The 27695-nt window shown below is 38.5% G+C and overlaps 1 protein-coding gene across 1 annotated transcript in view; it reads left to right on the top strand.

The window, feature by feature from the left end:
- The window catches only part of DNAH8 (dynein axonemal heavy chain 8), a gene marked incomplete at its 3' end in the record, with an annotated part of 280160 nt that overhangs the window by 83219 nt on the left and 169246 nt on the right, over positions 1–27695 (top strand). The window contains exons 25-34 of the mRNA XM_080664997.1: positions 874–1109; positions 3081–3185; positions 7794–7907; positions 9616–9678; positions 15382–15482; positions 19015–19152; positions 19316–19556; positions 24637–24836; positions 25862–26015; positions 27418–27581. Coding sequence (XP_080521123.1) covers positions 874–1109; positions 3081–3185; positions 7794–7907; positions 9616–9678; positions 15382–15482; positions 19015–19152; positions 19316–19556; positions 24637–24836; positions 25862–26015; positions 27418–27581 — 1516 coding nt within the window. The remainder of the gene's footprint in view (positions 1–873; positions 1110–3080; positions 3186–7793; positions 7908–9615; positions 9679–15381; positions 15483–19014; positions 19153–19315; positions 19557–24636; positions 24837–25861; positions 26016–27417; positions 27582–27695) is intronic.

Below are 27695 nucleotides of genomic sequence, written 5' to 3'. Positions count from 1 at the left end.
AGGAGTTGAGAGGGGAGAGGTTATGTCTCCAGTTTGGCAGGGCTGGGGAGTTTAGGGTACCGAGAGGAGGAAGAGGAATGGGTAAGGATAGAGAAGGTAGAGTTGACTAATTAGGGCTGTTTTGTTTTTAAGGAACAGAAACCTACTTGAGCTATGTTGAAGGGAGAAAAGGTATATCCCAGAATCCAAGGTGCCACTGGGCTTTTGGAATGGACCAGAACCAGGGACAGTAGAGGAAGCTGAGGAAATCCTTTCTCTCTGACTCTCATTTCTTCTTCCCTCTGTGCATGACTTTTTCTGCTTTCCAGTCAAGGGGGCTCCTCTTAAGTCTTATTCCAAACTCTCAAGAATGGACTCTGATTAGCGCATGAAAGGTCAAGATTGACTGGTACAATCAGCGAGGCCCAGGTTCAGGGTCAGGTTATACACATTCTCTAGCCATGTGAATGACGTAGGAAGTGGAATAACAGGAAAGCAGGCAGGTTTGGCAGGCAAAAAAATATATTATACTGTACTGTGTGGGGTTACCTAGAAGAAAAGGGGGTGATGCAAGGGGGTGATGTGAGGGCCAAAAACAGCAAGGTTCATGTTGGACAGTGCTAGAAGTAACTTCTGAAATTCTTCTTCATAGACTTTAGTGTCCTCATGCACAACTTAGCTTAATTCACCAGGATAGGAATTAAATCTTCAAAACTGAGCAACCTTACAGCACATTCAAGTCGAACTAAGTACTTTTCAAGTGCTCAGTAGTCATATGTGGCTGGTGACTGTCACATTGGACAGAGCAGTTATAGATGCTCAGATTACACATAAAATGAATCATTTCAGAATGTCAGTTGTATTCTATTTTGATCTTTTTCTTGTCTTCGCCAGAGCCAATGAAATTGGCCTTATCAATTGAGGCTAAGGCATGGAAGATGTTACTCTGTCGATACCTGAATGAAGAATACAAAAAGAAAATGTCAGACATGATAGCATTTATTAATGAATATTTGAAAAAGTTATCTAGACCTATTCGTGATTTAGATGATGTCAGGTTTGCAATGGAAGCCTTGTCTTGTATCCGTGATAATGAAATTCAAATGGACATGACGTTGGGACCAATTGAAGTAAGAAATGATTGCATTTTTCATTTTAAAGTGCTATTAAAAAATAGAGAGACACTAAAAATTGATTGTGTTACCATATTTCATTATGTTATGGTATAGTCTGTCTATTTCTGATGTTGATTTCTTTGGAGGTATTTTGACAACTACCATCTGTGAACAGTAAACAAAGGAATTTTGGTACATTAATAATGCTGCACTGGTCTAGACAGTGTTCATTTTTTTTATGCTGACGCTGACCTTTTACAGAAGGGAGTGGTTGCACTGTGTCACACCAGTCCTAACATGTTAGGCAAGTTCCCCAAATATCTTTGTCTTTCCTTAGAAACCAGGTCTAGGTCTCACTCATGGCCAGTGGCATCCATGGGCAGCACGGTGCGAGTGATCCACTTAGGCTTAATGGTAAACTGCTGGAATTTAGATGAGCAGATGTTTTTAGGGAAGAGTACTGTATTCACTTTCTTTTGCTAATATAATAAATTACCATAAACTTAACGGCTTAGAACAATGCAGAATTATTATCTCAGCGTTCTAGAGCTCAGTGATCTGAGCACGGGTAGATTAGGGCTAAAATCAGGATGTCAGCAGGGCTGCGTTTCTTCTGGAGGCTCGAGGGAAGAAGCCATTCAGTTCCTAGACTAGAGGCTGGTGGCAGTCTTGGCTCATGCACCTTCCAGCAGTGGCATCTCTCCTGCTCTGCTTCTGTCCTCACGTCTCTGACTCCTACTCTCCTGCCTCCACCTTTCCCTTGTGTGGACCTTATGATTGATTACATTGGGCCCACACAGTCAACCCAGGATAATCTCCCAGGATAACTAAGTTGTTTAACTTAATTACACCTGCAAAGCCCCTTATGTCCTGTAAGGTAACATAATCACAGGTTTCAGAGATTAGAATGTGGACAATTTTGGGGAGACCATTTTTTTGTCTACCATAAGGGTTTTATGACTAATATTTAGAAGTCATGGCTCATGGTGATAATAAAAAATCAGACTTTTAATTCATTTTATTACTGTTTTTTAAATTCTCTATAGACAATGCACTCCTTCATTGCCTGCAATGCCTGGAGAACTGGCATTTCCACTGCCTCCTTTTGGTACCCAATCTCATGGCTGAGCATAGCTTTCATATTTATATATATATTTCAGAGAGGAAGGGAGAGGGAGAGAGACATAGAAACATCAGCGATGAGAAAGAATCATCCATTGGCTGACTCCTGCACGCCCCCGACTGGGGATCGAACCCACAACCTGGGCATGTGCCCTGACAGGGAATCAAACTGTGACCTCCTAGTTCATAGACTGATGCTCAGCCACTGAGCCATGCCAGCCAGGCTGAGCATAGCTTTCTTGATCCCATTTAGAGTTTATACGTTTTGGTAGGTAATGAACTTCATACCTTTACTACTTCTTTAAATATTAATATTTGGGATTTTGGATGTTGACCACCCATTCCTCATGATTTAGCAAATCACCATACCATTTTTTTCCTGACTTCAGAAGCTCAATTCTTCAATATAAATTCTTTTGGTAAAGTCAGTTGCTAATCCATTTCTTTAATCATTCAAGTTTCTGTTCTTTGGAGTATCTCCCCCATCATCATTTCGTTCCATTCCTTATGTAGCCAAATCATATTTTAATAGAGCATGAGACAATATTTTGCATGGTGTTGACACAAGATCAAATAGGAAAGAGAGGCAGAAAATGATTCTAGGGATATTTTTTAGGGTCTATCTCAGTGTGATCTGCCTACAGCTCCATCAGAATCACCTAGGTACTTACTACATGCAGATTTCAGGGTCTCGGATTTAAGTCAGTGAGAATCTAGAGGTGCTTCTTTACATGTTTAGTATTGGAAACAAGTTTCCTGGAGTGTGCTGTTCGCTAAGACATAGGAATATGTTTCTAGAAGGCATCTAAATCATTTGACAGCTGCTTCCCTTGTGATGTTTCTGAACTCACCCTCACTCCACAGGAAGCCTATGCTATTCTAAACAGATTTGAAGTTGAAGTAACCAAAGAAGAATCAGAAGCAGTGGATACCTTGAGATATTCTTTCAACAAATTGCAGAGCAAAGCTGTAAGTACAAACTTAATTCTTATTTTTTACTTATAAATTCTTATGTAATTCTTATAGTGACTTGCTTCAGTCACTGTCTCCAGAAAAAACTCCACACATTTCATACTTTTTAAAAGATAAATATATATTATTTTAATTACTTTATTGATATATAATCCACATAAAATTTACCATTTCACAGTATACAATTCAGTGATTTCTACTGTATTCACAGAATTGTATAAACACCATCACTATTTAATGTTAGAACATTTTCATCCCCCAAAGAAACCCTAAACCAGTGGTCGGCAAACTCATTAGTCAACAGAGCCAAATATCAACAGTACAACGACTGAAATTTCTTTTGAGAGCCAAATTTTTTAAACTTAAACTATATAGGTAGGTACATTGTTATTAACTTAATTAGGGTACTCCTTCAATCGCACTGTACGTGCGCGCCCGCATGTGGTATTTTGTGGAAGAGCCACACTCAAGGGGCCAAAGAGCCGCATGTGGCTCGCGAGCCACAGTTTGCCAACCACTGCCCTAAACCCATTAGCAATTACTCTTTGTTTTCTCACCACAGCCTCTGGCAACCACAACTCTACTTTCTATGTATGGACTTGCCTTTTCTGGATATATAATATGGATAGAATCATACACTGTGTAGTCTTTTGTGACCAGCTTCTTTCACTTAGCGTAATATTTTCAAGGTTTATTTGTATTGTCTTGTGTACCAGTACTTTATTTTCCTAATGGCTAATGATGTTGAGCATCTCTTCATGAGCTTTTCAGCCATTTGTATATATTCTTTGGAGAAATGTGTATTTAAATCCATTGTTTTTAAAATTGGGTTATTTATTTTTGAGTTATAAGAATTCTTTATATATTTTGGATATAAGTCCTTTATCAAAGAATTTGCAAATATTTTTCTCTCATTCTGTGGATTGTCTTTTCACTTTCTTGATAGTGTCTTTTGAAGTAAAAGGTTTTAATTTTGAAGAAGTCCAATTGGCATAATTTTTATTTTTTTGCTTGTGTTTTTTGTTTCATATCTAGGAAATCATTGCCTAATCCAGGATCATGAAGACTTACTATTATGTTTTCTTAAGAAGAGAGTCTTATAATTTTTTAGCCCTTACATTTAGGTCTCTGATACATTTTGAATTAATTTTTCTGTGTGTTGTGAGTTTTGGGTCCAGCTTCATGCAAAAGCATGTAGATATCCAGTTGTCTCAGAGCCATTTGTGGAAGAGTCTATTCTTTTACCAATGAATTGCCTTGGCACCCTGTTGACCATCAGTTGACCCTAAGTGGAAGGGTTTATTTCTGGACTCTCAATCTATTCTGTTGTTCATATGTGTACTCTTATGCCAGTTCCATACTGTCTTGATTATTGTAGCTTTGTACTGTCTTTGTTTTAAATTGTGGTAAAATACACATAACATCTCAACAATTTACCATCTTAACAATTTTTTAAAATATATTTTATTGATTTTTTACAGAGAGGAAGGGAGAGGATAGAGAGTTAGAAACATCAATCAGCTGCCTCTTGCACACTCCCTACTGGGTATGTGCCCGCAACCAAAGAACATGCCCTTGACCGGAATCGAACCTGGGACCATTGAGTCCGCAGGCCGATGCTCTATCCACTGAGCCAAACAGGATAGGGCCATCTTAACAATTTTTAAGTATATACAGTTCGGTGGTGGTAAGTATATTCACATTGCTGTGCAGTGAATCTTCAGAACTTTTTCATCATATAAAACTGTAACTCTATGCCCATTAACCAGCAACTCCCCATTCTTCCTTCCTTCAGCCCCTGTCATTCCACTTGCTCTCTCTATGCATTTGACTACTTTAGGTACCCTGTAAAGTGAAGTCATACAATATTTGTCTTTTCGTGACTGGCTAATTTCAGTTAGTATAAGGTCTTCAGGTTCACCCATGTTATAGCATGTGTGAGAAATTCTGTCCTTGTCAAGTCTGAATAATATTGCATTATATACATAGTACCACATTTTATTGACTTCCACTTTTTGGCTATTGTGAATTATGTTGCTATGAACATGGGTGTATGAATATCTCATTGAGACACTACTTTCAATTTTTTTATCTCTATCCAGCAATATAATTCTATTTTAATTTTAATATAATTCCATTTTTAATTAATAATTCTGTTTTCCATAGCAGCTGTACCATTTTACATCCCCACCAACAGTGCACATTTTCCAATTTCTCCACATCCTTGCCAACACTAGTTATCTTCTGTTTCCTTGGTAGTAGGCATCCTAATGGGTGAGGTGGTATCTATTGTGGTTTTGATTTGCATTTCCCTAATGATACATGATGTTGAGCACCCTTTCATATACTTATTGACCATTTGTGTATCTTCTTTGGAGAAATGTCTACTCAAGTTCTTTGCCTATTTTTTAATTGGATTGTTTGTTTGTTGTTGAGTTGTAGGAGTATTTTCATATGTTGTGGATGTTAACTCCTTATCAGATATATGATTTGCAATCATTTTCTCCCATTCTGTAGTTTGCCTGTTCACTCTGTTGATTGTGTCCTTACAATCCTTTTTATTTCTGTAAGGTAGGTGGTGCTATCCCGCCTTTCACTCCTAGCTTTGGTAATTTGAGTCCTTTCTCCTTTATTCTTGGTTTGTCTGGGTAAAAGTTTATCAATGTTGTTGATCTTTTCAAAGATGAAACTTCATATTTGTTGATTTTTCTGTATTGTTTTTGTAATCTCTATATCATTTACTTGTGCTCTATTTTTTAAATTATTTCTTTCCTTCTGTTTGCTATGGGTTTAGTTTTTTCTATTTGCCTAGTTTGTTAAGGTGGTTGGTTAGTTACTGATTTGAGATTTTTAATGTATGCATTTATAAGTATATATTTCTCTCTAAGCATTTTTGAAATAGGTAAATATCTACATACCACAAATTAGACATTAAAAATAAACTCCAAGGGAGTGTTCAGATTCTTTAAATATACTGAAAAATTTTATTAAATATTAATTAACTTAACAATGGCTTAAAATTTCTTGTGTATGGAAAGATTTGTCACTGAGGTTGAAGCAAGGCATAGTGCATAGAGCTGAAACTGAGGTCATGACTTGGGATTCCATCTCTGCTGTCAGCCAATTGGGTGATCATATGCAAGTTAATAATCTTTGTTTCTAAATTTCTTTATGTGGTCATTTAGGAATATTTTAGGAAATTTTTATATGCAGTTATGAGGCTCACTTGAGGTAATGTATATAAAATATTTTTATGCTCATGTCTATTTAAGTTCATATTAAATATTGACTAATATGCTTGTTTTGAAAAATGTTTGCTGGTTAGTCAGGAGAGTTAGGAAGGAAGTGGGAAACACTCCATTGAGATTTAGTGAAGTCCAGCTTTCTCTTGTTCAATGGAAATAATTCATGTGAGTTATTCTCCTATCTCTTTAACAGTTAGCGTTAAGCCCACTGACCCACTCTCTGGCCAGTTTTCTCAGCAGCTAGAGCATTAGCCCTCACACTGAAGGGTTGAGGGTTCGGTTCCCCATCAAGGACATGTACTTCGGTTGCAGGTTTGATCCCCAGCCCCATTTGGGGTGCATGCAGGAGACAACCAATCGGTGAGTCTCTCTCACATCGATGTTTCTCTCTCTCTCTCTCTCTCTCTCTCCACACACACACACACACACAGCCCGCCTTCCGTTCCACACTCTCTAAAATAATCATTGGAAAAATATCCTTGGGTGAGGATTAACAAAATAATTGAAAAAATAAAAATAAACCCACTGACCTACCCTTTAGTAGAGGTAGACAATTCCATACTATAGTCATCATTAAGCTTAAAGTAGTATATGTACCAACCAAGACAGAGGCTATTGTTGAGAGCAGTTAAGGGCAGGGGCCTTGGAACCCCACTGCCAGGTTTTGAATCTTGACCTTGCTTCGTACTGGTGCTGGGACCTTAAAGAAGTTACTTAGCCTCTCTGTGCCTCAGTTTTCTCACCTGTGAAATAGGTATAATATTAATATTTACCACACAGGGTTGTTTTGAGGATTAAATATGATAACACATAAAGAGCCTGGCAGATAATAAGCATAAATTAAGTGGTATTCTGATAGAAGGTTTAAGCAGAAGCTTTGAAGACTATCATGGAAGACATTTGCTATATATTTTTTTATACCCAGAGTAATATCACTTTCTTTTAGGGAACAGCTCCAACCACTACAACCATGTGAACCTACTAGAGGTCGCTAATTCGTGACTTTGAGCTGGCCCCAGAGACAGCATGTGACCCAGACTGGGCCCATAGAAGTAACTGTTTCCTGGGCTATAGTGATGGCCTGAGATAGATCAGCCAGAAACTAACTTTCCTAACCTCAGTTAGAGAAGATGTCTTGGGTCATGAACTAGGATGATTTGATTCTCCAGTTAGTGCATTTGGGTTGTTTATTTCTGTGGGTTTTTTTGTTTTGTTTTGTTTTTTTACTTTACAAAAACATTGCAGAGATGTCTTTGTTCTTATGTGATACCTGTGGGGCAAGAAACTTGCTGGAATAGAATTGTAGTTTCAGTTAATACATTACTTTCACTCTCACATGGAATACTCTTTTTTGTTCTAGGTTTCTGTACAAGATGAACTAGTTCAAGTGCAGCCAAAGTTTAAAAGTAATCTACTTGAGTCTGTGGAAGTTTTTCGTGAGGATGTACTGAACTTTGCAGAATCATATGAGATGGTAATTTCAGTATTTGCATGCTCTGTGTTATTTGCTGGTATGTTTATATAAATGGAAGTTATAGACCCCAAGAAATACACTGTGATTTGTACATTGCATGTAAGAGGCTATATTTGCATATTCACACCGATCAAAAAGGGAAGCATGTTTTATAGAGTTAGAAAAAGATTTACCTGAATTTAAACATCCTGGAAGGAACAAAGGGTCTGGTTTTGCCTATTCTCAGGCCAGAATCTCATAGTGGAAAATGTAATACAGTTGTTGAAAGGCTCTAAGAAACTGTAAATGCCCTAATACCAGGGTATTACCCTCCTCCCCCACCACTAACTCTTAGAAAACTTAGAATGTCACTGAAAATAAATAATAAATGTCATATTTGGTCAGTCCCACAAGCTGTTCAACCTGCAATAATGACTGACAGTAGTCAATCTCCAGATGTTAAACTCGGAAGTTGGATATATTCTTCCCTTTCAGTGATCACAACAGATCTGGATTCATAACAGATTTAATAGTGCTACTTATATACACTTTCTTTTGTACATACATATACCGAACTTATCTCTTTAGTTGTATTAGTCAACATTTGACCGCCCAGTCATTCTGTTATACTGGGAATCTGGTCTGCTATTTTGCCCACCCATAACATTCATGATAGTACAGATTATCTGGGGTCCTTTTTGCAACTGTTTTCTGGCTCATGCCAACAGAGACTGCCTACTGCTTCTTCCAAGTGTCCAACCTGTGTGCCTGTCTATTTCCACGTGGAGCTGAAGAGCTATGGAAAGGAGGCTGCTCCCAGAATTCTGTAACGGGTACTCTGATGCACAGGTGCAGCAGCATCACTTATAAGTGAAATGGAACAGCTGTGGTGGTACAAACGTCATACAGGATTAAATTTTGTCACCTTTTTAAAAAGAGGAGACCACAGAGACACTGTGACTAAATGTGATATGGGATCCTGCATGAGGTCCTGGAACAGAACACAGACTTTAGTGGGAAAACTGAATAAAGTCTACTTAATAGTCTTGTACCAATATTAATTTTCAGTTTTAATAAATGTGCCATGTTAACATTATGGGAAGCTGAGTAAAGGGTATATAAGAGTTCTCTTTGCAACTCTCCTGTAAGTCTACAATTAAAAATATTTAAAAAAAATATTTTATTGATATTTTACAGAGAGGAAGGGAGAGGGATAGAGAGCTAGAAACATCGATGAGAGAGAAACAGCGATCAGCTGCCTCCTGCACACCTCCCACTGGGGATGTGCCCGCAACCAAGGTACATGCCCTTGACCGGAATCGAACCCGGGACCCTTGAGTCCGCAGGCCGGCGCTCTATCCACTGAGCCAAACCGGTTTCGGCTAAAAAAAATTTTTTTTAAATAGCATCTGTTTATTGTAACAAGTCAAACCAAATGGGAAGTATTAAGATTGTCACAATTTAAAAATGAATGAAAGTTGGAGTGATGCAATGTTCCAAAGTTAATTGTGTTTATGGTTACACAACTCCATTAAGTAAAAAATATTGAATTGTACATATCTCAAAACTGTTACAAAAAGTAAATGAAAACTTCATGTATAGGACAAAATTAGACCATTTAAATTTAAAATACTGTTTATTTACTTAAAGGACAATAATAGATAAATCCAGTAAATTAATAAGTATATATGATTAGGAATTAAAATGGAGATTATATTATTCATTATAGGAAGGACCCATGGTTCCAAATATACCACCCCAAGAAGCTAGCAACAGGCTACAGATATTTCAGGTAAAACTATGTTTTTTGGTAATACGTAAAACTACATTTTTTTGTTATACTTTGGCAATGAGTAGTGATTTTTAAAAATGCTTTTAGGAAAAAATTTATGTGCTTTACCTAAAATGGAAATGTTAATGTTTAAAGTAGATACAGATTTTAATTGTATTCTAATCTGCTAAATAATACAATTGATTCCTTTTCTTGTGTCCCACAGAATATCTATATGTATTTTTAGAGAATAAGACTTTAATTTTGAATTTATACCTTATTCTAGTTCCAAGCATTTCATTTGTATGTAAATTGATAAAAATTATAGAGTAATAAAGTCCTATATAATAAAAGGGTAATATGCAAATTGACCCTAATGGTGGAACCACCAGGAACGACTGGTCACTATGATGCGCACTGACCACCAGGAGCTGCCCCCTTGTGGTCAGTGCGCTCCCACAGGGGGAGCTCTGCTCAGCCACAGGCTGGGCTGATGGCTGCCAGTGCAGCGGCAGTGGCGGGAGCCTCTCCCGCCTCCTCAACAGCGCTAAGGATGTCTGACTGCAGCTTAGGCCCGCTATCCATGAGGGCTTCCGGGCTGCCAGAGGGATGTCTGACTGCCAGCTTAGGCCCGATCCCCCAGGGAGCAAGCTGGCTGGTGGACATTCCCCGAGGGGTTCCTGACTGCAAGAAGGTGCAGGTCGGGCTGAGGAACCTCCCCCCTCCCCGCCCCAGTGCACGAATTTTCATGCACTGGGCCTCTAGTGTATCAAATAAGATTTTAAATATTAATGGTTTGTCCTCCCTCTGTATCCATTAATTTTCTTCCTTCTGTATCCATCACTTTCAACTTCCCTGCTCCTTTATCCTGCTTGGGACCATCCAGTACTCCTTGGGTCAAACCATCCATTCACCGTCTTTTTCTGCACTCAGATTGCTGTGCACATCTAGAGAAAAGTCACACACTTGTTTGATAGATGCTGTGCAGATTTGTGGATTCCTACGTAAGCCAGCTCCTCGAGAGCATCAGGAATTCTGTGGTTTGTTCTGTTCTCGCTCCTGCTTTCTGCAGTGGCTGTTCGAAATGTCCAGGTTCTCCTTATGTCCCCTCTTCCACCTGCATTCTTAGATATCAAATATTATTCATCAGATGTCTACTGTGTGACTTGATAGATAGAAAGATGGTTAAGAAATGGTTCTTTTACCTCTAAGCTGCTAAAACCTGATAGGGAGACAGAGAGCTAGAGAAACAATCACAGCACCGTGTGGTGAGCACTGTGGTCTGGTTATGAGGACCTGTGGTATGCAAACAGATGTAGGAGCTTCCCACCCCGATGGGGGCTGGTCAGGCAGACAGGGTGGGCTCCCTGGAAGAGGAGGCATCCAAGCTGCATCTTGAAGGACCTAATTAGACTTAGCCAGGAGAAGGACGAAAAATAAGTTAGGCAGAATTTGTGGCCCCCAAATGAGGAGATAAGCAGGGAGCTTTAGGCAGATGTAAGGAGTGTAACATGTAACGTGGGGTGCAGTGGGCAAAGAAGGTAGTAATGAGGGAGGGGCAGCAGAGTGGGCCGCGATCGCTAACGGGAGGGCCTTGCAGGCTACACTGAGGAGCTCTAGCCTATCCCGAGGGCTGCAGGGCTCTGAGCAGGGAGCGATATAGTCAGATGGGGCTGGTACAGCAGTTGTGTTTTTAAAAGATCTCTCTGGCACCAGTGTGCAGAGTGGTCTGGAGGGAGGATGGCCTGGTTCATGGCAGTTTCAGTAATACAAACAAGAAACTGTGAAGACTGAGACCAAGAAGTGGCACTTGGAATAAAGAAAACTGGATGGATCATGAGTTAGTCAACAGGCTGACTTGACAGGCTCAGAGCCTGGGTTAGGGGAAAAGATCAGGTTTGGAAGAGTTTTTGGATTTTTTTTTTTTTTTGGACAGATGACCTTGTCTATAAATTTACAGAGGAAATTTAGGATCTGAGATGTCAATTTCAGAGAGAGGAGCCCCTTCCTCTCCCTGCGGGCTCTCTCCATGGCGTCTTCTGAGGTCGACCCTTTTTTTTCTTTACTTCCAGCCTCTTCCTCTTTATTAAAACTTCTTAGTCAGCATTTAAAACTGTTTGTCTCTTCTTCTTCTTAAAGTACAGTAACAATAAAAACCATCTCTGTGTCCTGGACCTCCTCCAGACCTCACTTCTCCTTTCTTTCCCGGCCCCCGTTCTGCCTGCGTTTATACTCGGGCAGCTCGTGGTTGTCCCTCTGGGAGGTGCAGAGCTGCTGCCCAGAAGCTAGCGCTTTCCTCTTGATGAGTGGTCCCCACGCTGAGCAGCAGTCTAGCCACCGGAAGGCGTTCTGTAGCTCCACCACACGCTGGGCGGCCATTTCTACACACCCCTTTCCCCATGCCAGACATTCCTTTATGTCACTTGATAACTGGGTTTCACCCAAGCACGTGAATGGAGGAGTGGAATCAGCAACCTGTTCTTGCCGTCTTATTTTATGTTCCATAGCTGGTTTGGCTGATTCCATGCAGCCTTTCACCAAAAAGGTTCGGTCAAGGTAGATGAGTCTCTCAAGTTGCAGATTCTTCTGAAAGTGGGAGGGGTGGTTCAGGCTTTCCCCATCATAACCAGCTGGAGTTTCTCCTCTGGCGTCTAACTTCCAAGTATCTCCCTTGATGTGAGTGTTTTAAAATAGAACATCTATACTATGACGAGAAGAGTGTTTCTTCAGGATCATTGCAGCAACCTGGAAGTGTGGCTTGTTCCTCGTGGAACAAACGTGCGAAGCAGATGCAATCCTCTGCCAGAGCCCAGGGTCTCTGCCGCCTGGTTCCAGGGACGGTCTAGCCCAGTAACGCTCGTGGGTTTTTATAAAGGAGGTCGCATGTGTTGGAGAGGGTTTTCATGAGTTGCAGCAGGCACATGCCTTCCACTTACATGTGACGTCCTCAGACAAATAGTCTAGTTCCCTGTTATTGTCAGGATTCTCCTCTCCCCAGAAATATGGAGAGCTAACACCAGCTCCTCCCATCACCCTTGCCAGCACTTTCTTCTGGACCCTGGAGGAGGCTCTGGTCCTTTGCTAACTGAAGTCCTCGGGTTTGGACCCAAAGTGCCAGGGAAAGGCCTGTCTCTCTGGAGTAGCCAGGACTAAAACTAACCTGCTCACCTGGTCACTGCCAGCTGAGCCAAGCGAAACCCCTCAGCCACAAAAGCAAAATGAATAATGAAGAGATAGTAATGTTGGATGATGATAAGTGCCAAGGGTGTCGGGGGAGGCAGGGAAGGGCCATAGAGTGATGGGCTGTGTGAACGTGGAGGTGAAATTTAAAACAGAGTCGCCAGAGAGGGCTTCCTTGAGCAGGTGGTAGTTGAATAGAGACCTACAGGATGAGGGCACGAGCCAGGCAGGTATCTGGACGAGCCACTTCTGAGGCCTGGGAAGAACAAGCGCCAAGGCCCTGAGTAAGAGCTTACGTGAGAAGCAGCAAGGGGCCAGTGTGGCTGGAGCAGAAAGAGCCAGGGGAGAGTAATAGCAATAGGGCCGAGAGGGAAGGAGGGGGCAGGCTGGAGAAGCTGGCCAGCCCAGGAAGGGCCCTGGGTTCGTTCTGAGTGAGAAGAGTGACATGATCTTATTTATGTTTACAGTGGCTCACCCTGGCTGCCGTGTTGAGAACAGATTGTTGGCGGTCACGGGGAGAAGCAGGGAGACTGATTAGGAGGCCATTGCAGTAAACCTGGTGCGAGGTGTTAGTGACGTGGGCCAGGCGGGCGGTACTGGAGTTGATGAGGAGTTGTGGAGCCTGGGTATATTTTGAAGATAGACTTTGTCTTTACCTTAAGATTTACCAATTTATGGGTCGGCAGCTAGGACTTGAATGTGTCACCCTTGGACTAGGGGTGTGGTCACTTTATTGGAAAGACAATGCAAGGGCCCCTCTCTTGCCTTTTAGTATCTTCTGCTTATTCTGTTTGGGGGTGTGAGCCCAGCAGGCTGTTTGCCATTCGTCTGGCTGGACATGTGACTTGGGGTCAGAGCTACAGGCCCAATTTACCCCAAAGCAGGTGCTGCCCTCTGTCCTCCCAAAGAAGCAGTTGCCAAATCTCGGTCTGGGGAAGAAGCTGGACCCTCACATTGGGCCTCAGGTGCCAGCGTTCTCTGATGCAGCGTTATTTACTCTGATTTTGGGAGTTACTGGGCACTTGGCTGGCCTGTTGACAAAGCTGGCATTTTGTTTCCCAGTTGTCTGGTCCTGGGGATCTTTTTAAATTATTTGGGACCTGAATGGAAAAGGGGTGAGTGATTGGCATCCATCAGTAGTCTTCACCACATGAACAAGATTTTAGACATCATTTAATGTATGCTAACTTTGAAGTTTTCATCTCTCCTTTTCTGAGAGTCACATGGTCCCACTATACCCGTGGTTGGCAAACTGCGGCTCGCGAGCCACATGCGGCTCTTTGGCCCTTTGAATGTGGCTCTTCCACAAAATACCACGGCCTGGGCGAGTCTATTTTGAAGAAGTGGCGTTAGGAGAAGTTTAAGTTTAAAAAATTTGGCTCTCAAAAGAAATTTCAATCGTTGTACTGTTGATATTTGGCTCTGTTGACTAATGAGTTTGCCGACCACTGCACTATACTAATCACCAAGGAATATAAAGAGTACAAACCATGGCCTTGACCTAGCCTGTTTGACTCAGTGGATAGAGCATCAGCCTGCAGACTGAAGGTTCCCAGGTTCGATTCTGGCCAAGGGCACATGCATGGGTTGCGGGCTTGATCCCCAGTGGGGGGCATGCAGGAGGCAGCCGATCAATGATTCTCTCTCATCATTGAAGTTTCTATCTCTCTCTCCCTCTCCCTTCCTCTCTGAAATCAATAAAAACAAAAACAAAAACAAAACAACAACATGGCCTTTGCCCTCTAGGAACCAAGAGTTTATTGGAGTTCCTCCATTGTCTTCATACCTCCCTGTTTGGGCTCCTGTAAGATAGGCTAACCTGTCTGTCAGAACTGTGTCACTGAGCATTGTGAGGGCTGATGCCATGTGTCTTCCCGGGCTGGGGATTGAGGATCCTTACCGGTATGTTATACCACTGAAGTAGCGCACACATACCTTTTTATGTGGACTATTTTTCCTGGCTTTTGTGCTTTAAACACTGTTAATACTTAGAATTCTAACTATAGGAGATTCAAATCCAGTTCAAAAGACATGCATTAACTTTGCCAATTTAAATGTTAGAATGATCACAAATGGTGTTAAAATGGAATCATTCATTTTATAGACTCTCTTGCTTACAGAAAAAATAGAGTTGAGTGGATTATACTGATAACGTCACTCATTTGAACCCTGAAGGAGATCTGACCCGTCTAAATTAGTGATAAAGCCTGAATTACAGATGTTTTTAAATGCAGTTTTAAAAACTGTGTTTCAGACATATTTATGGGAACTTGAAATATAGGTCTTCTGGGGGCCACTTAATTTATTAAAGAAATAATTTTATATAAAATGGAGACCTCTAGAATGCTTAAAAGTTAATTTTCCTAAGTGCTTAACTTTTCCTTTCATAGCTTGGTATCAGCATTCATTTGCTTCATAAATCGTCATTTCAAAGAGCATATTAAATAAACCTCAGTGTAGCTTTTATTCCAATTATCATACATTTTACTTTAATGGAGTCTGAATTAATTATATTTTACTACAATTCAAAAAATGCTTTTCTAGGCCAATTTTGATGATCTGTGGAGAAAGTTTGTTACATATTCATCTGGTGAACAACTTTTTGGATTGCCTGTGACTGACTATGAGGTTTTGCACAAAGTCAGGTAAGTTTAGAAATTTTGTAAGTGTTAATAGCAAATAATCAAATACTGGCCATTAAAAGAATCATGTCATCATTAAATCTGTTATTATGGCCCTAGCTGGTTTGGCTCAGTGGATAGAGTGTCAGCCTGCAGACTGAAGGGTCCTGGGTTCTATTCCTGTCAAGGGCACATGCTGGGGTTGCAGGCTCAATCACCATGGGGGTTGTGCAGGAGGCAGCCGGTCAATGATTCTCTTTCATCATTGATGTTTCTATCTCTCTCTCTTCCTCTCCCTTCCTCTCTGAAATCAATAAAAATATTTTAAAAAATCTGTTATTATGTAGAAAAGGGCTGCCCATGGAACACTCCTAAGTGCTCCCCTTATTCTTGGCTATTCCTGACCTATTGTATACATAGTCTCCATATACAAAAGGAATGTTCTAGAATAGGAGAAAATACATTGCAAAAATTCTGGGTCTTCATCACCAAGTTTAGCCTATGCTTTATTGTTTTCTTCCACTATTTTTTATAGTGTCAGTGATTGTGTGGAAGCACTGCAATTTTGGGTAACTTTTGTTTATTTAAAGGAGTAGCCATTCTCAACTCTCAATCTTCTTATGGAATTTGTGCTAAGTGCTCTTCCTAATTGGGCAGACATAGAATTCATGGAGATTGAAGGCCAAGGAACTAAAGTGATTATAAACATTGGATCTAGGATTTAAACAAGTACATTTTAATAAATTTTTAAATATAATGTTCCTTAAGGGCAAGATGAACTGATTAGGACCTTGTCTTGGTATTAGCTTATCAGGATCTTGGCTTTAGGAAAGAACTTTATGTTGGCTTCTTTCAAAGTCACAGCATGGAAGTGTCATGGCAAAACAGACCTGAAATTCTCTGAAGGTAAATTGTGCTTCAGCCATTTAGGGTAGATGGTTTGTGTTCTTTTCCTAAAGTACTCATTCACCAAGCTTAACTCAGTGACCAATTGTGTTAGAATTGCATATGTCTGCTGGCCCTTGACCCTGACTTACTCTATCAGAATCTCTGGGGCTGGGTCCTAGGAAATCTGTATTTTTACAAAGGTGCTAGTTATTTTTTTTCCATACTCCATCTGAGACTCAGTGTTTTATTTTGTAAAATGCTTTTTATTTATTAACTTTTTTTTGAGAGAGAGAGAGAGCAAGAGGGAGGAAGGGGGGAGCGAAGAGAGAGAGAGAGAGAGAGAGAGAGAGAGAGAGAGAGAGAGAGAGAGAGAGAAACATCAATTTGTTATTCCACCTTGGCATATGAGGATGACGCTGGAACCAACTGAGCTACTTGGCCAGGGCTCAGTGCTTTATTTTAACCCTTAGTATTCTAGGAAAAATAATCATTCTTATTTACCATTTGGACCAATGGACCCTTTTTGTTTTTTTATGTTTTTAAGTAATTTATGAATAATTTACAGAAGTAAAAATAAAGGGATGGTGAAAAGCAATTTTATTAGAAAATTTAACAAGAACTTAAGTAGTGAAAACTCACTTTCCCCCCATAATGTCCTGGTTTTAAGATATATACACATGGAATGGAGACTGAGTTTTGCCTGCAGCCAGCTGCTCAGCAGCTGTCAGGCATGGCCCTGGAGCATACCCATCCCATAAACACTGATTCCAGATTGCAGATCCATCTCCAGCACTTCTAGCTCTTCATCACCTCCGATTTTTCTTAGATTTGCATTTTTAAAACTCAAGACTGTTGAAAATTCAGATCATCATCCTTCTTGCAATATACATTCAAAAATGATTACTTTGAGGTTTGAATGATCGTCAGTGAATTTTTAAAATTTCTGTATAATCTATTTTCTTTGAATACAAATCTGCCTTCAACATTTGTATCAAATTAAACTTACATAAACATCATAAATAATGAAAAAAACATTGTCACACCTTTTTGGCAGAATGATATCGTCTACATTCTTGTTGCAAAATATTGCATGTGAAGCCCTTGCTTCTACGGAAATATATTGTTCACTCCTAAATCATTGAGCTTAATGAAACTTATCTAGATTATCATCATCTGAAGGCTCAGTCTGAGATTTCATTTACACAGTCTCTTTCACTATTTGTCTCTTTTCTGTTTAATGTTGCGGAAGTATCTTCCTTTGTCAATTTTTTTTTCTCTTTTCTGTTTTAGGTAGAAAATGAAAAAATTAAGTTCTTAACTCTTTTAAATGAAAACTAAAGAAATAAAAATAAAAAGATTACAAAAATGATATCTCCAGAGTTCTTTATTTTTTTTTTTTTGTACTTTCTTGCAAAATGATGCAATACTTTATTTAGGTACACAGTAAGCAACCTGAAGGATGATGCAATGGTGACTTTTTTCTGCTATTGCATCATCCTTAGAGGAGATTTCATTATTCTCCTCTTTTCTTACTATTTTAGTCATTTTAGCACAATTGGGAATAATCAGTGATTAATAATTAAAATAATTCCTAGGATGATGAATTAGCAAAATGAAACAAGAAATGGAAAAACAAGGTGACTAGGATTCCGGAATGTGTCTTAGATTTAGAAAAGGGTTCAGTGTACCCATATGATAATTGGAAAATAAAATGAATTTTACTCCATTAAGAACATAAGCACATTTTAGCTTTGGCCTCTGCATTGTCTATAATAAATAATAACAGTTCTGAATATTAATTTTTACAAGTAGGGCTAATGAAGCAATGAACTAAAAAACTAAAACTGGGCCCATTGGACCCTTATTGTATACTAATGGTTGAGGAATACCTGGCAAAATCCAAAACGCTGTTGAGTGGTCAATTTTTTTTTTAAATGTATTTTATTGATTTGTTACAGAGAGGAAGGAAGAGGGATAGAGAGTTAGAAACATCGATGGGAGAGAAACATCGATCAGCTGCCTCCTGCACACCTCCTACTGGGGATGTGCCCGCAACCAAGGTACATGCCCTTGATCGGAATCGAACCTGGGACCCTTCAGTCCGCAGGCCGATGCTCTATCCACTGAGCCAAACCGGTCAGGGCTGAGTGGTCAATTTTTGATGTTTTATACAAGAAAGACTTTTCTTTTACATGAACCTGGAATTCCTCCTTTTATTCTTGCTTTGGATATAACTCCATTTGGGCACATGAGGGAAAGCTTCTGGTAGGAAAGTAATGGTTAATGTCAGACTTAAAGGCAGACATTCTCATAAAAATCCAGCTTGCTTATGAAAGAAAAAATCAAATAAAACCTTAGCCATGGCTGTGATCTTGTTATCAAGTTTTGGTCACATTGTTTGCAATGATTGGTGTGGTAATAATGATCAAACCATTTGTCAATGTCAGGTCATAGTATGATTTTGAATATTTCAGAGCTGTAAACTTGACCTAATGTATGGAGCTTTAATAAAGTCTTTGTTTGAAAAATGACAGGGTTGTATGCCTGTTGGTATCTATAAGATTTTATACACACAATGTATAAAATACTTGATTGGATTAATTATGCTTATAATGGAATTTATTTTTAAAAATATACATTATATAATGATTTAATTATTTGGTTTCAGAAAGGAACTCAACTTGCTGCAGAAGTTATATGGACTATATGACACTGTAATGGGAAATATTAGTGGTTATTATGAAATACTTTGGGGAGATGTTGACATTGAAAAAATTAATGCAGAACTGCAGGAATTTCAAAACAGGTGGGTTTCAATTGAATTAAACGTACATTTTTATAGTGCTTATATTCTTAGGATCCTGTAGGTAAATCACAAATGAGTTTATCCTCTGTTGTATTGCTGTAAATACATAACACCTTCTTCAAAGAAATGTGTAGATGAAATATTTTTTCTTTTTTTCTGAAAGGTGTCGTAAACTTCCAAAAGGACTTAAAGATTGGCAGGCTTTTTTGGATCTGAAAAAAAGAATTGATGATTTCAGTGAGTCGTGTCCTCTACTAGAAATGATGACCAATAAGGCAATGAAGCAGAGACACTGGGATCGAATCTCTGAGTTAACTGGAACCCCATTTGATGTGGAATCTGATTCTTTTTGTCTTAGAAATATTATGGAAGCACCACTCCTTAAAAATAAGGATGACATTGAGGTACATAAAATTATAAGATGGTTCATTAAAGAATATCTCATTTTTCTTTTATGAAAATTATACACATTTTATTCAAGGGTATACTAATTACCCCATATAATGCACCCTCAAAATTTGGGATGATCTTGAACATCTCTTGGTTTTGCAAAATAATGCTGTAACTCAGGGAGAAAATACGGTTATTTGAAATATGTTAGTTTTGGAGCTCCTCAGTCTGTCCTCCCTTATGCCTTAACTACACTTCCATTTAAAAATATGTTTATTTCTGTATCGTGTACTTGGTGAATTCCTCAGAACACTTTCCAGATTTCTAATTCTAACTTTCCCCTATGTCTATTAACTATTTAAAATATTACAATTTCCTTTTCTAAGATTTTTTTGTTTTGTTTTATGCTTAGTGTTTGCATGGTATCTTATTTTAAATTGAAATATAATTTGACATTTAATATTATATAAGTTTTAGTTGTACAACATAATGACTCATGTATATATTGCAAAATGGTCATCACACATAGATACAATTTTTTTTTCTTGTGATAAGAACTTTTAAGATCTACTTCTTAGCAACTTTCAAATATATAATGAAGTACTATTAACTACTAGAGGCTTGGTATACAGATTCGTGCACGGGGTGGGGGTTCCCTCAGCTTGGCCTGCAGCCCCTCATAATTCGGGACCCCTCGGGGGATATAGCAGTGCACTAAGCAGCCGGCAGCCAGGGAGGAGCCCAGGCCGGCACCAGGCTGCTTGCGCTCATCCTGGCCCGCTGCGCCAGTAGCGCTGCCACGGAGTTGGGAAAGGCTCCTGCCGCCGCAGCTGCGCTCTCCAGCCGTGAGCCCAGCTTCTGGCTGAGCGGCACTCCCCCTGTGGGAGCGCACTGACCACCAGGGAGCAGCTCCTGCATTGAGCGTCTGCTCCCTGGTGGTCAGTGCACATCATAGCGACTGGTCAACCAGTTGTTCCAGTTGTTCAGTTGTAATGGTTGCTTAGGCTTTTATATATGTAGATAGTCAGTCAACATGCTGTACATTATACCCCCAGGACTTACTGATTTTATAACTGTAAGTTTGTACCTTTGATCACCTTCATCCATTTCACTCTCCCCTGTCACCCTCACCAATTTGTTCCTTGATCTGTCTGACTTATTTCACTTAGCATAATGCCCTCAAGGTCCATCTATGTTGTCACAAATGTCAGGATTTCTCTCCTTTTTATGGATGAATAATATCCATACATTTTTTTATCCATTCATTCACCGATGGACACTTAGGTTGTTTCTATGCTTTGGCTATTGTAAACAACGCTGCAGTGAACATGGGAATGCAGATATATTTTTTAGTTAGAGTCTTCATTTCCTTCAGATAAATACCCAGAAGTGGAATTACTGGATCAATGGTAGTTCTATTTTTAACTTTTTGAAGAATCTCCATACTGTTTCCATTGTAGCTGCACAAATTTATATTTCCACCAACAGTGCACAAGGATTCCCTTTTCTCCACATCCTCAACAATAGTTATAATTTCTTGTATTTGTGATGATAGGCATTCTAACAGGTATGTGGTGATATCTCATTGTGGTTTTGATTTGCGTTTCCCTGATATCCTGTGATGTTGAGCACCTTTACATGTGTATGTGTTCTTGGAGTGTCTATTCAGATCCTCCTCTGCCCATTTTCCTAATCAGATTGTTGTTGCTGTTTTATTTTGCTATTCAGGTATATGCGTTATTTATATATTTTGTATATTCAGCCCTTAAATCAGATTTATGATTTATAAATATTTTCTCCCATTCAGTAAGTTGATTTTTCATTTTGTTGATGGTATTCTTTGCTGTGAAGAAACTTTTTAGTTTGATGTAGTTCCACTTCTTTATTTTAGCTTTTGTTGTCTTGGCTTTTAGAGTCAGATCCAAAAAAATCACTGCCAAGACCGCTGTCAAGGATCTTACCACCTATATTGTCTTCTAGGAATTTTATGGTTTCAGGTCTTAAGTTCAAGTCTTTAATCCATTTTGAGTTAATTTTTGTGTATGATGTAAAATGGTGGTCCAGTTTCCTTTTTTTGTATGCGTCTGTTCTGTATTCCTAACACCATTTTTTAAAGTGACTGTCCTTTCCCTATTGTATATTCCTGGCTCCTTTGTCATAAATTAATAGACCATATACACATGGTTTTATTTTTTGGCTCTATTCTGTTCTATTGATCTATGTTTCTGTTTTTATGCCTATACCATACTGTTTTGATTTCTCTAGCTCTGTAATATAGTTTGAAATCATGAAACATGATGCCTCTGGGTTTGTTTTTCCTCCTCAAGATTGCCTTGGCTATATAGGGTTTTATGTGGTTTTGTATAAATATTTGGATTGTTTGTTCTATTTCTGTAAAAAAATGGCATTGGAATTTTGATAGGGATTGCATTGAAATCTGTAGGTAGTGTGGGCATTTTAACTATATTAATCCTTCTAATCCATGAGCATGGATAGTCTATTTATTTCTTCAATTTCTTCTTTCAACATCTTATAATTTTCATTGTAGAGGTCTTTTATATCTATTAATTTATTGTTTTTGATGCAATTGTAAATAGAATTGTTTTCTTAATTTGTTTTTTTGATAGTTTGTTTTCTTAATTTCTTTTTTAATAGTGTATAGAAATGCAACTAATTTTTGTATATTAATTTTGTATTGTGAAACTTGACTGAATTCTTTGATTAGTTCTAACAGTTTTTTTGTGTGGAATCTTTAGGGTTTTCTCTATATAAGATCATGTCACCTGCAAACAGAGATAATTTTACTTCTTCCCTTCCAATTTGGATGCCTTTATTTCTTACTTGTCTAACGATTTGGCTAAGACTCCCAGTACTATGTTGAAAAAAAGTGTTATCTTTGTCTTGTTCCTGATCTTAGAGAAAAGCTTTCAGCTTTTCACCACTGCGAATGATGTTAGTTGTGGATTTGTCATATATGTGGCCTTTAACATGTTGAGGTACTTTCCTTCTATTCCCTCTTTATTGAGAAGTATTATCATGAGTAGATGTTGAAATTTTTCAAATGCTTTTTCTCTATCTATTGAGATGATCATATGATGTTTCTAATTTATTGATTGAGTTGTGGATATTGAAACATTCTTGTATCCTTGAAATAAATCCCACTTGGTGATGGTGTATGATCCTTTTCATGTGTTGTTGATTTGGGTGTGCTAATATTTTGTTGAAGATTTTGCATCTACATTTATCAGGGATATTGGCCTGTAATTTTCTTATGTGGTATTCTATCAGGGTAATGCTGGACTCATAAAATCAGTTTGGAAGTGTTCACTCCTCTTCTATTTTTTTGGAAGACTTTGAGATGATCGGTATTAATTCTTCTTTCAATGTTTGGTAGAATTCTCCAGTGAAGCCCTCTGGTCCTGGACTTTTGTTTCTTGGGAGGTTTTTGATAACGGATTCAATCTCTTTACTAGTAATTGGCCTGTTCAGATGTCTTTCCTCATACATAAGTCTTTGTAGGTGATTCTCTAGGAACTTATTAATTTGTTCTAGACTGTCCAATTTATGTTGGTGCAGTTGTTCATAGTAGTCTCATATATAACGCTTCAAAATTCACTTATATCAGTTGTAATGTCTCCTCTTTCATGTCTGATTTTATGTATTCGAGTTACCTTTATTTCTTGGTGAGTCTGGCTAAAGGTTTGTCTAGTTTGTTTATCTTTTCAAATGCCAGCTCTTAGTATCCGTTATCTTTTCTATTGTCTTTTTAGTATCTATTTCACTTATTTCCACTCTGATCTTTGTTATTTTCTTTCTTCTAACTTCGGGCTTTGTTTGTTTTTCTTTTTCTACTTCCTTGAAGTTTAAAGTTACCTTGTTAATTTGAGATCTGTCTTGTTTCTTAATGTAAGCAATTGTCCTTATGAAGTTCCCTCTTATAACTGCTTTTGCTGCATCCCACAACTTTCGGCATGTTGTATTTCCATTTTCATTTGACTCATGGTATATTTTGATTTTTCCTTTGATTTCTTCTTTGATCCATTGGTTGTTCAGTAGCATGTTGTTTAATCTCCACATATTTGTGATTTTTCCCATTTTTTTTGCTATTAATTTCTAGTTTCATATATTATAGTCAGAAAAGATGCCTGACATGATTCCAGTCTTCTTAAACTTATTAGAACTTGTTCTCTGTGATTTGTCCTGAAGAATGTTTCATGTGCACTTGAGAAGAATGTGTACTCTGTTGCATTTATTTATTTATAGTCAGTGTACAGTATTATATTAGTTACATTAGTGTCAGGTCTACAATATAGTGACTCAGTATTTTTATACATTACAATATGAGCACCCTACTAATTCTAGTAATCATCCATCATGCAAATTTATCACAATATTTTTTACTATACTCCCTTTCACCTTTTTCACCCATCTCCCCATCCCTTCACCTTCAGCAACAATTCCTTTGGTCTCTGTTTCTATGAGTCTATTTTTGTTTTGTTTGATCTTTTTTGTTTGTTTTTAGATTCCATATACTAGTGAAACCATATGGTATTTGTCTTTCTCTGTCTGACTTATTTCACTTAGCAGAATACCCTCTAGGTCCATCATGGTGTTTTTCAGTAAATACCCAGAAAAACAGGAAAATCCATCAGATAAAAATAGAATAGACTTTCAAGCAAATGAGATGTTCATATTAGGGCCTGAACAGGCAGGAATATAGCAATGTTTATATGTTACTTTAAAGAGTTCACAAGACTCTCACATATATTCTCTTTTTCCTCATAGCAAGCTGCTGAGATAGAGCAGCTGTGATTATCTCAATTTTGGCTAAAAAAATCCAGTTAAAATATAATCAAGAAAAATGATGATTTAAGTTTCATTATTTCATGTATGTGGTAAAGTAAAATGATTAGTAGTCAGAGTCTCAGAAGGTTCTACTTTGAACTTGTAACACAACGATCTTGAGCCTCGGGTTTCTTGGCCATAAAATGACTAAATGACTTCTAGGTCCAGGCTAAAAAATTTGGCGATTTTACAGTGCACTTAATTTGTAATGGAAAATGTTGTGACACATTCTTCGATTTCTCTCCGAAGGACATTTGCATATCTGCCATTAAGGAGAAGGATATTGAAGCCAAGCTGGCTCAGGTTATTGACAATTGGACCAACCAGAACCTGAGTTTTGCAGCATTTAAGGGAAAGGGAGAGCTTCTGCTCAAAGGAAGTGAGTCAGCAGAAATTATCACCTTGATGGAGGACAGTTTAATGGTCTTAGGTTCCTTACTAAGCAACAGGTAATTTTATACTTTGGGGTTAATTTTTATAATTTTATTTTGGTAATTGGGGTTATAAAAAGCCCAGTTTTGCAGTTGCAGCATAACATGATATTCTGACCCACAGTGCTGACTCTTGTCTGTCCCTCCATGAACTACCTTTCCTCCTTAATAATCATGGCCTCCACCTCCCTTTCATGATACCCATCTCCCCTTCCGATTTTTTCTGATGGTCCCCATAATTATTCTCCCTCAAATTAGCAGTTTCTCTCTCTCTCTCTCTCTCTCTCTCTCTCTCTCTCTCTCTCTCTCTCTCTCTCTTTCTCTCTCTCAATTGATTCCAGAGAGGAAGGGAGAGGGAGAGAGAGAATCACTGATCAGCTGCCTCCTGCACGCCCCACACTGGGGATAGAGCTCACAGCCCAGACATATGCCCTGACCGGGAATTGAACTGTGACCTCCTGGTTCATAGGTCGATGCTCAACCACTGAGCCATGCCGGCTGGCTGAGCAGCAACTTGTCTCTTGAACATCTTGATTCCCCACTGAGATGATTTCTTCACTTTATTTTCTTTCCCTTTTATTTTTCTAATTTGTCATCATTGCCCTCCTTGGCTAAGCCTGCTAAAATATTCATCCAATGGCCCAGGAAAAGCATGCTGGCCACACATGAAAGGAATATACCATTAGGGGCTTGGTGCTTACCACTTTGCACTTTTTTATGGTGGAGAGTGGCTACATCTGTGCTGGGTCCTCTGTGGGTCTGGGACCTGAGCTGGTGGGCTTGGAATGCAGATGGAATGCAGATGTGCGACCAGGCGTCTTTAGGACAGTTTCACCTCCTTATATGCTATGATTCCTGATCCAGCAAGTTTTTCCTGGTCTTTGTTCTCCTGTGGCGGGAAGCTTACAAATGGCCATTAAGGATTGTATTGCCCTATTAGGCCTAACAATTTCCGAAAAAATGTTTCCCCTATAATTTATTTTGTTAGGCCATACTACTGTCTCAATCATCATTGAAATGTAATATTTTCCCACTCTTTTTAGATATAATGCTCCATTTAAAAAAAATATACAGAACTGGGTGTTTAAATTGTCCACTTCCTCAGACATAATTGAAGAGTGGCTAGTAGTCCAGAACCTTTGGGTTTATCTTGAAGCTGTCTTTGTAGGTGGAGATATTGCCAAACAGCTGCCTCAGGTAAATGTGGATTTTGTAACTCTGCTAGAATAATTTGGTGTGTGTTGTCTATGTGTCTCTGTAAAAGTCATGGCTTGGTTATTCACCTGGAGCTGGCAAACTATGGCTCACTTGCCTGTTTTTTTTAAATAAAGCTTTATTGGCACACAGACATGTCCATTTGTTTATGTTCTGTTTACAGGCTTTAGCATTACAAAAGCAGGGTTGAGTATTTATAACAGAGACTATATGGCTTGCAAAGCCTGTACTCTTTACAATCTGGCCCTTTACAAAACTATTTTTTAAAAGTGACCTTTGATTTACATGAGTAGAAAGAAGAAATTCGCATATTTTCAAACAGTGAAAACTCTCCAGGTTGTTTGAGGATGTGAGGTACGTTCAAGTATGGTACTGTTAAATTATAGCAGTTCATCTCTTCCAAGAATTAATATCCTATCCCACTGAGAGTAGAATTAAAATTAATCTGTATTCTGTAAGTGCAATTAACTATCAGTAAGTTGACTCATGGTAGTTTAAAATATACCAGGGGGCAAGGAAATTTCGCCTTAGAAGCATGTAACAAAATAGTTAAAACAGCTCGACTGGAACCTTTTAAATAAATGCCAATAACTCACTAATAGCTCTATTCTGTGAAGGTAACTTCCCTTTTATAAAATCAAGCCTGCTTTTTCTGAATTTCCACATCTGTAAACAGGATCTATACAGATTAAAAGTCAAGGATAAAAGAGTTTTGAAAATGACAGATTTCATTCATTACATAACACATTTTAAAAACACAAATTTTCTCTTTTTTTTTATCAGAAAGTTGCATTCTAAAAAATGCACTTAAAAGTTTTAAAATAGGCAAGATTATGCCAATTTCTAGAGGTATTCTCACAATTGAATGCAAAGCTTACTGCCATCCATCCATCGTAAATAGAAAAATTTCATTTGCCAAAAATGTAAATGAAGCTTTGTTTTGGGTTTTTACTGTTTTCTTCCTTCTTTTTTCCTGGGGCATTATTGAGCTGTAATTCTTCCAAGGATCCTGAGATCAAATTATTTTCACACTTTTTCAGTTTTCTTATCAAACCAGAACACCAGGAGCGCTGAAAGACTAGATTGGAGCTTGAAGTTGATAGCTCTGCAAAACAATCACGTGGTACTTTGAAAAACGTATTAAAAAGAAGGAAACAAGTAATCAACTCTGTTGTGATGAAGCAGTATTTCAATAAGCAGTTTTATCACTTTGGGTTTTTGTTGTTCAGAATTAATTCAAATGAAAAAGAATTGCCCCTTTAAATTATGTAGCCTGAGACTAATAAAGGCTGGTTTGAAGAACTAGAGGAAATTCCAAAGTGAATACTTTGCTTTATTCAAGTTTCCAAATGCTGATTTTTACTGACTGTGGATTTGTTTTTAGGAAGCAAAACGTTTCCAGAATATTGACAAGTCATGGGTCAAGATAATGCAGCGTGCTCATGAGAATCCCAATGTGATCAGTTGCTGTGTGGGTGATGAAACCATGGGGCAACTGTTACCTCATTTACACGAACAGCTGGAAGTATGTCAGAAGTCACTTACAGGGTAAGTTTAATTTTTAAATGACCTATTGTTTTATACGTGCTGGTGTTTTATCCCAAACAAGTTATATATAGGGTGTCCCCAAAAAATGTATACACACACTTTGAATAATATAAA

The sequence above is a fragment of the Plecotus auritus genome (assembly GCF_963455305.1).
Source record: "Plecotus auritus genome assembly, chromosome: 4".
In the NCBI taxonomy this organism is placed as follows: Eukaryota; Metazoa; Chordata; class Mammalia; order Chiroptera; family Vespertilionidae; genus Plecotus; species Plecotus auritus.
The sequence above is the reverse complement of the archived record's forward strand: the minus strand, read 5'-3'. Positions and strand labels throughout refer to the sequence as shown.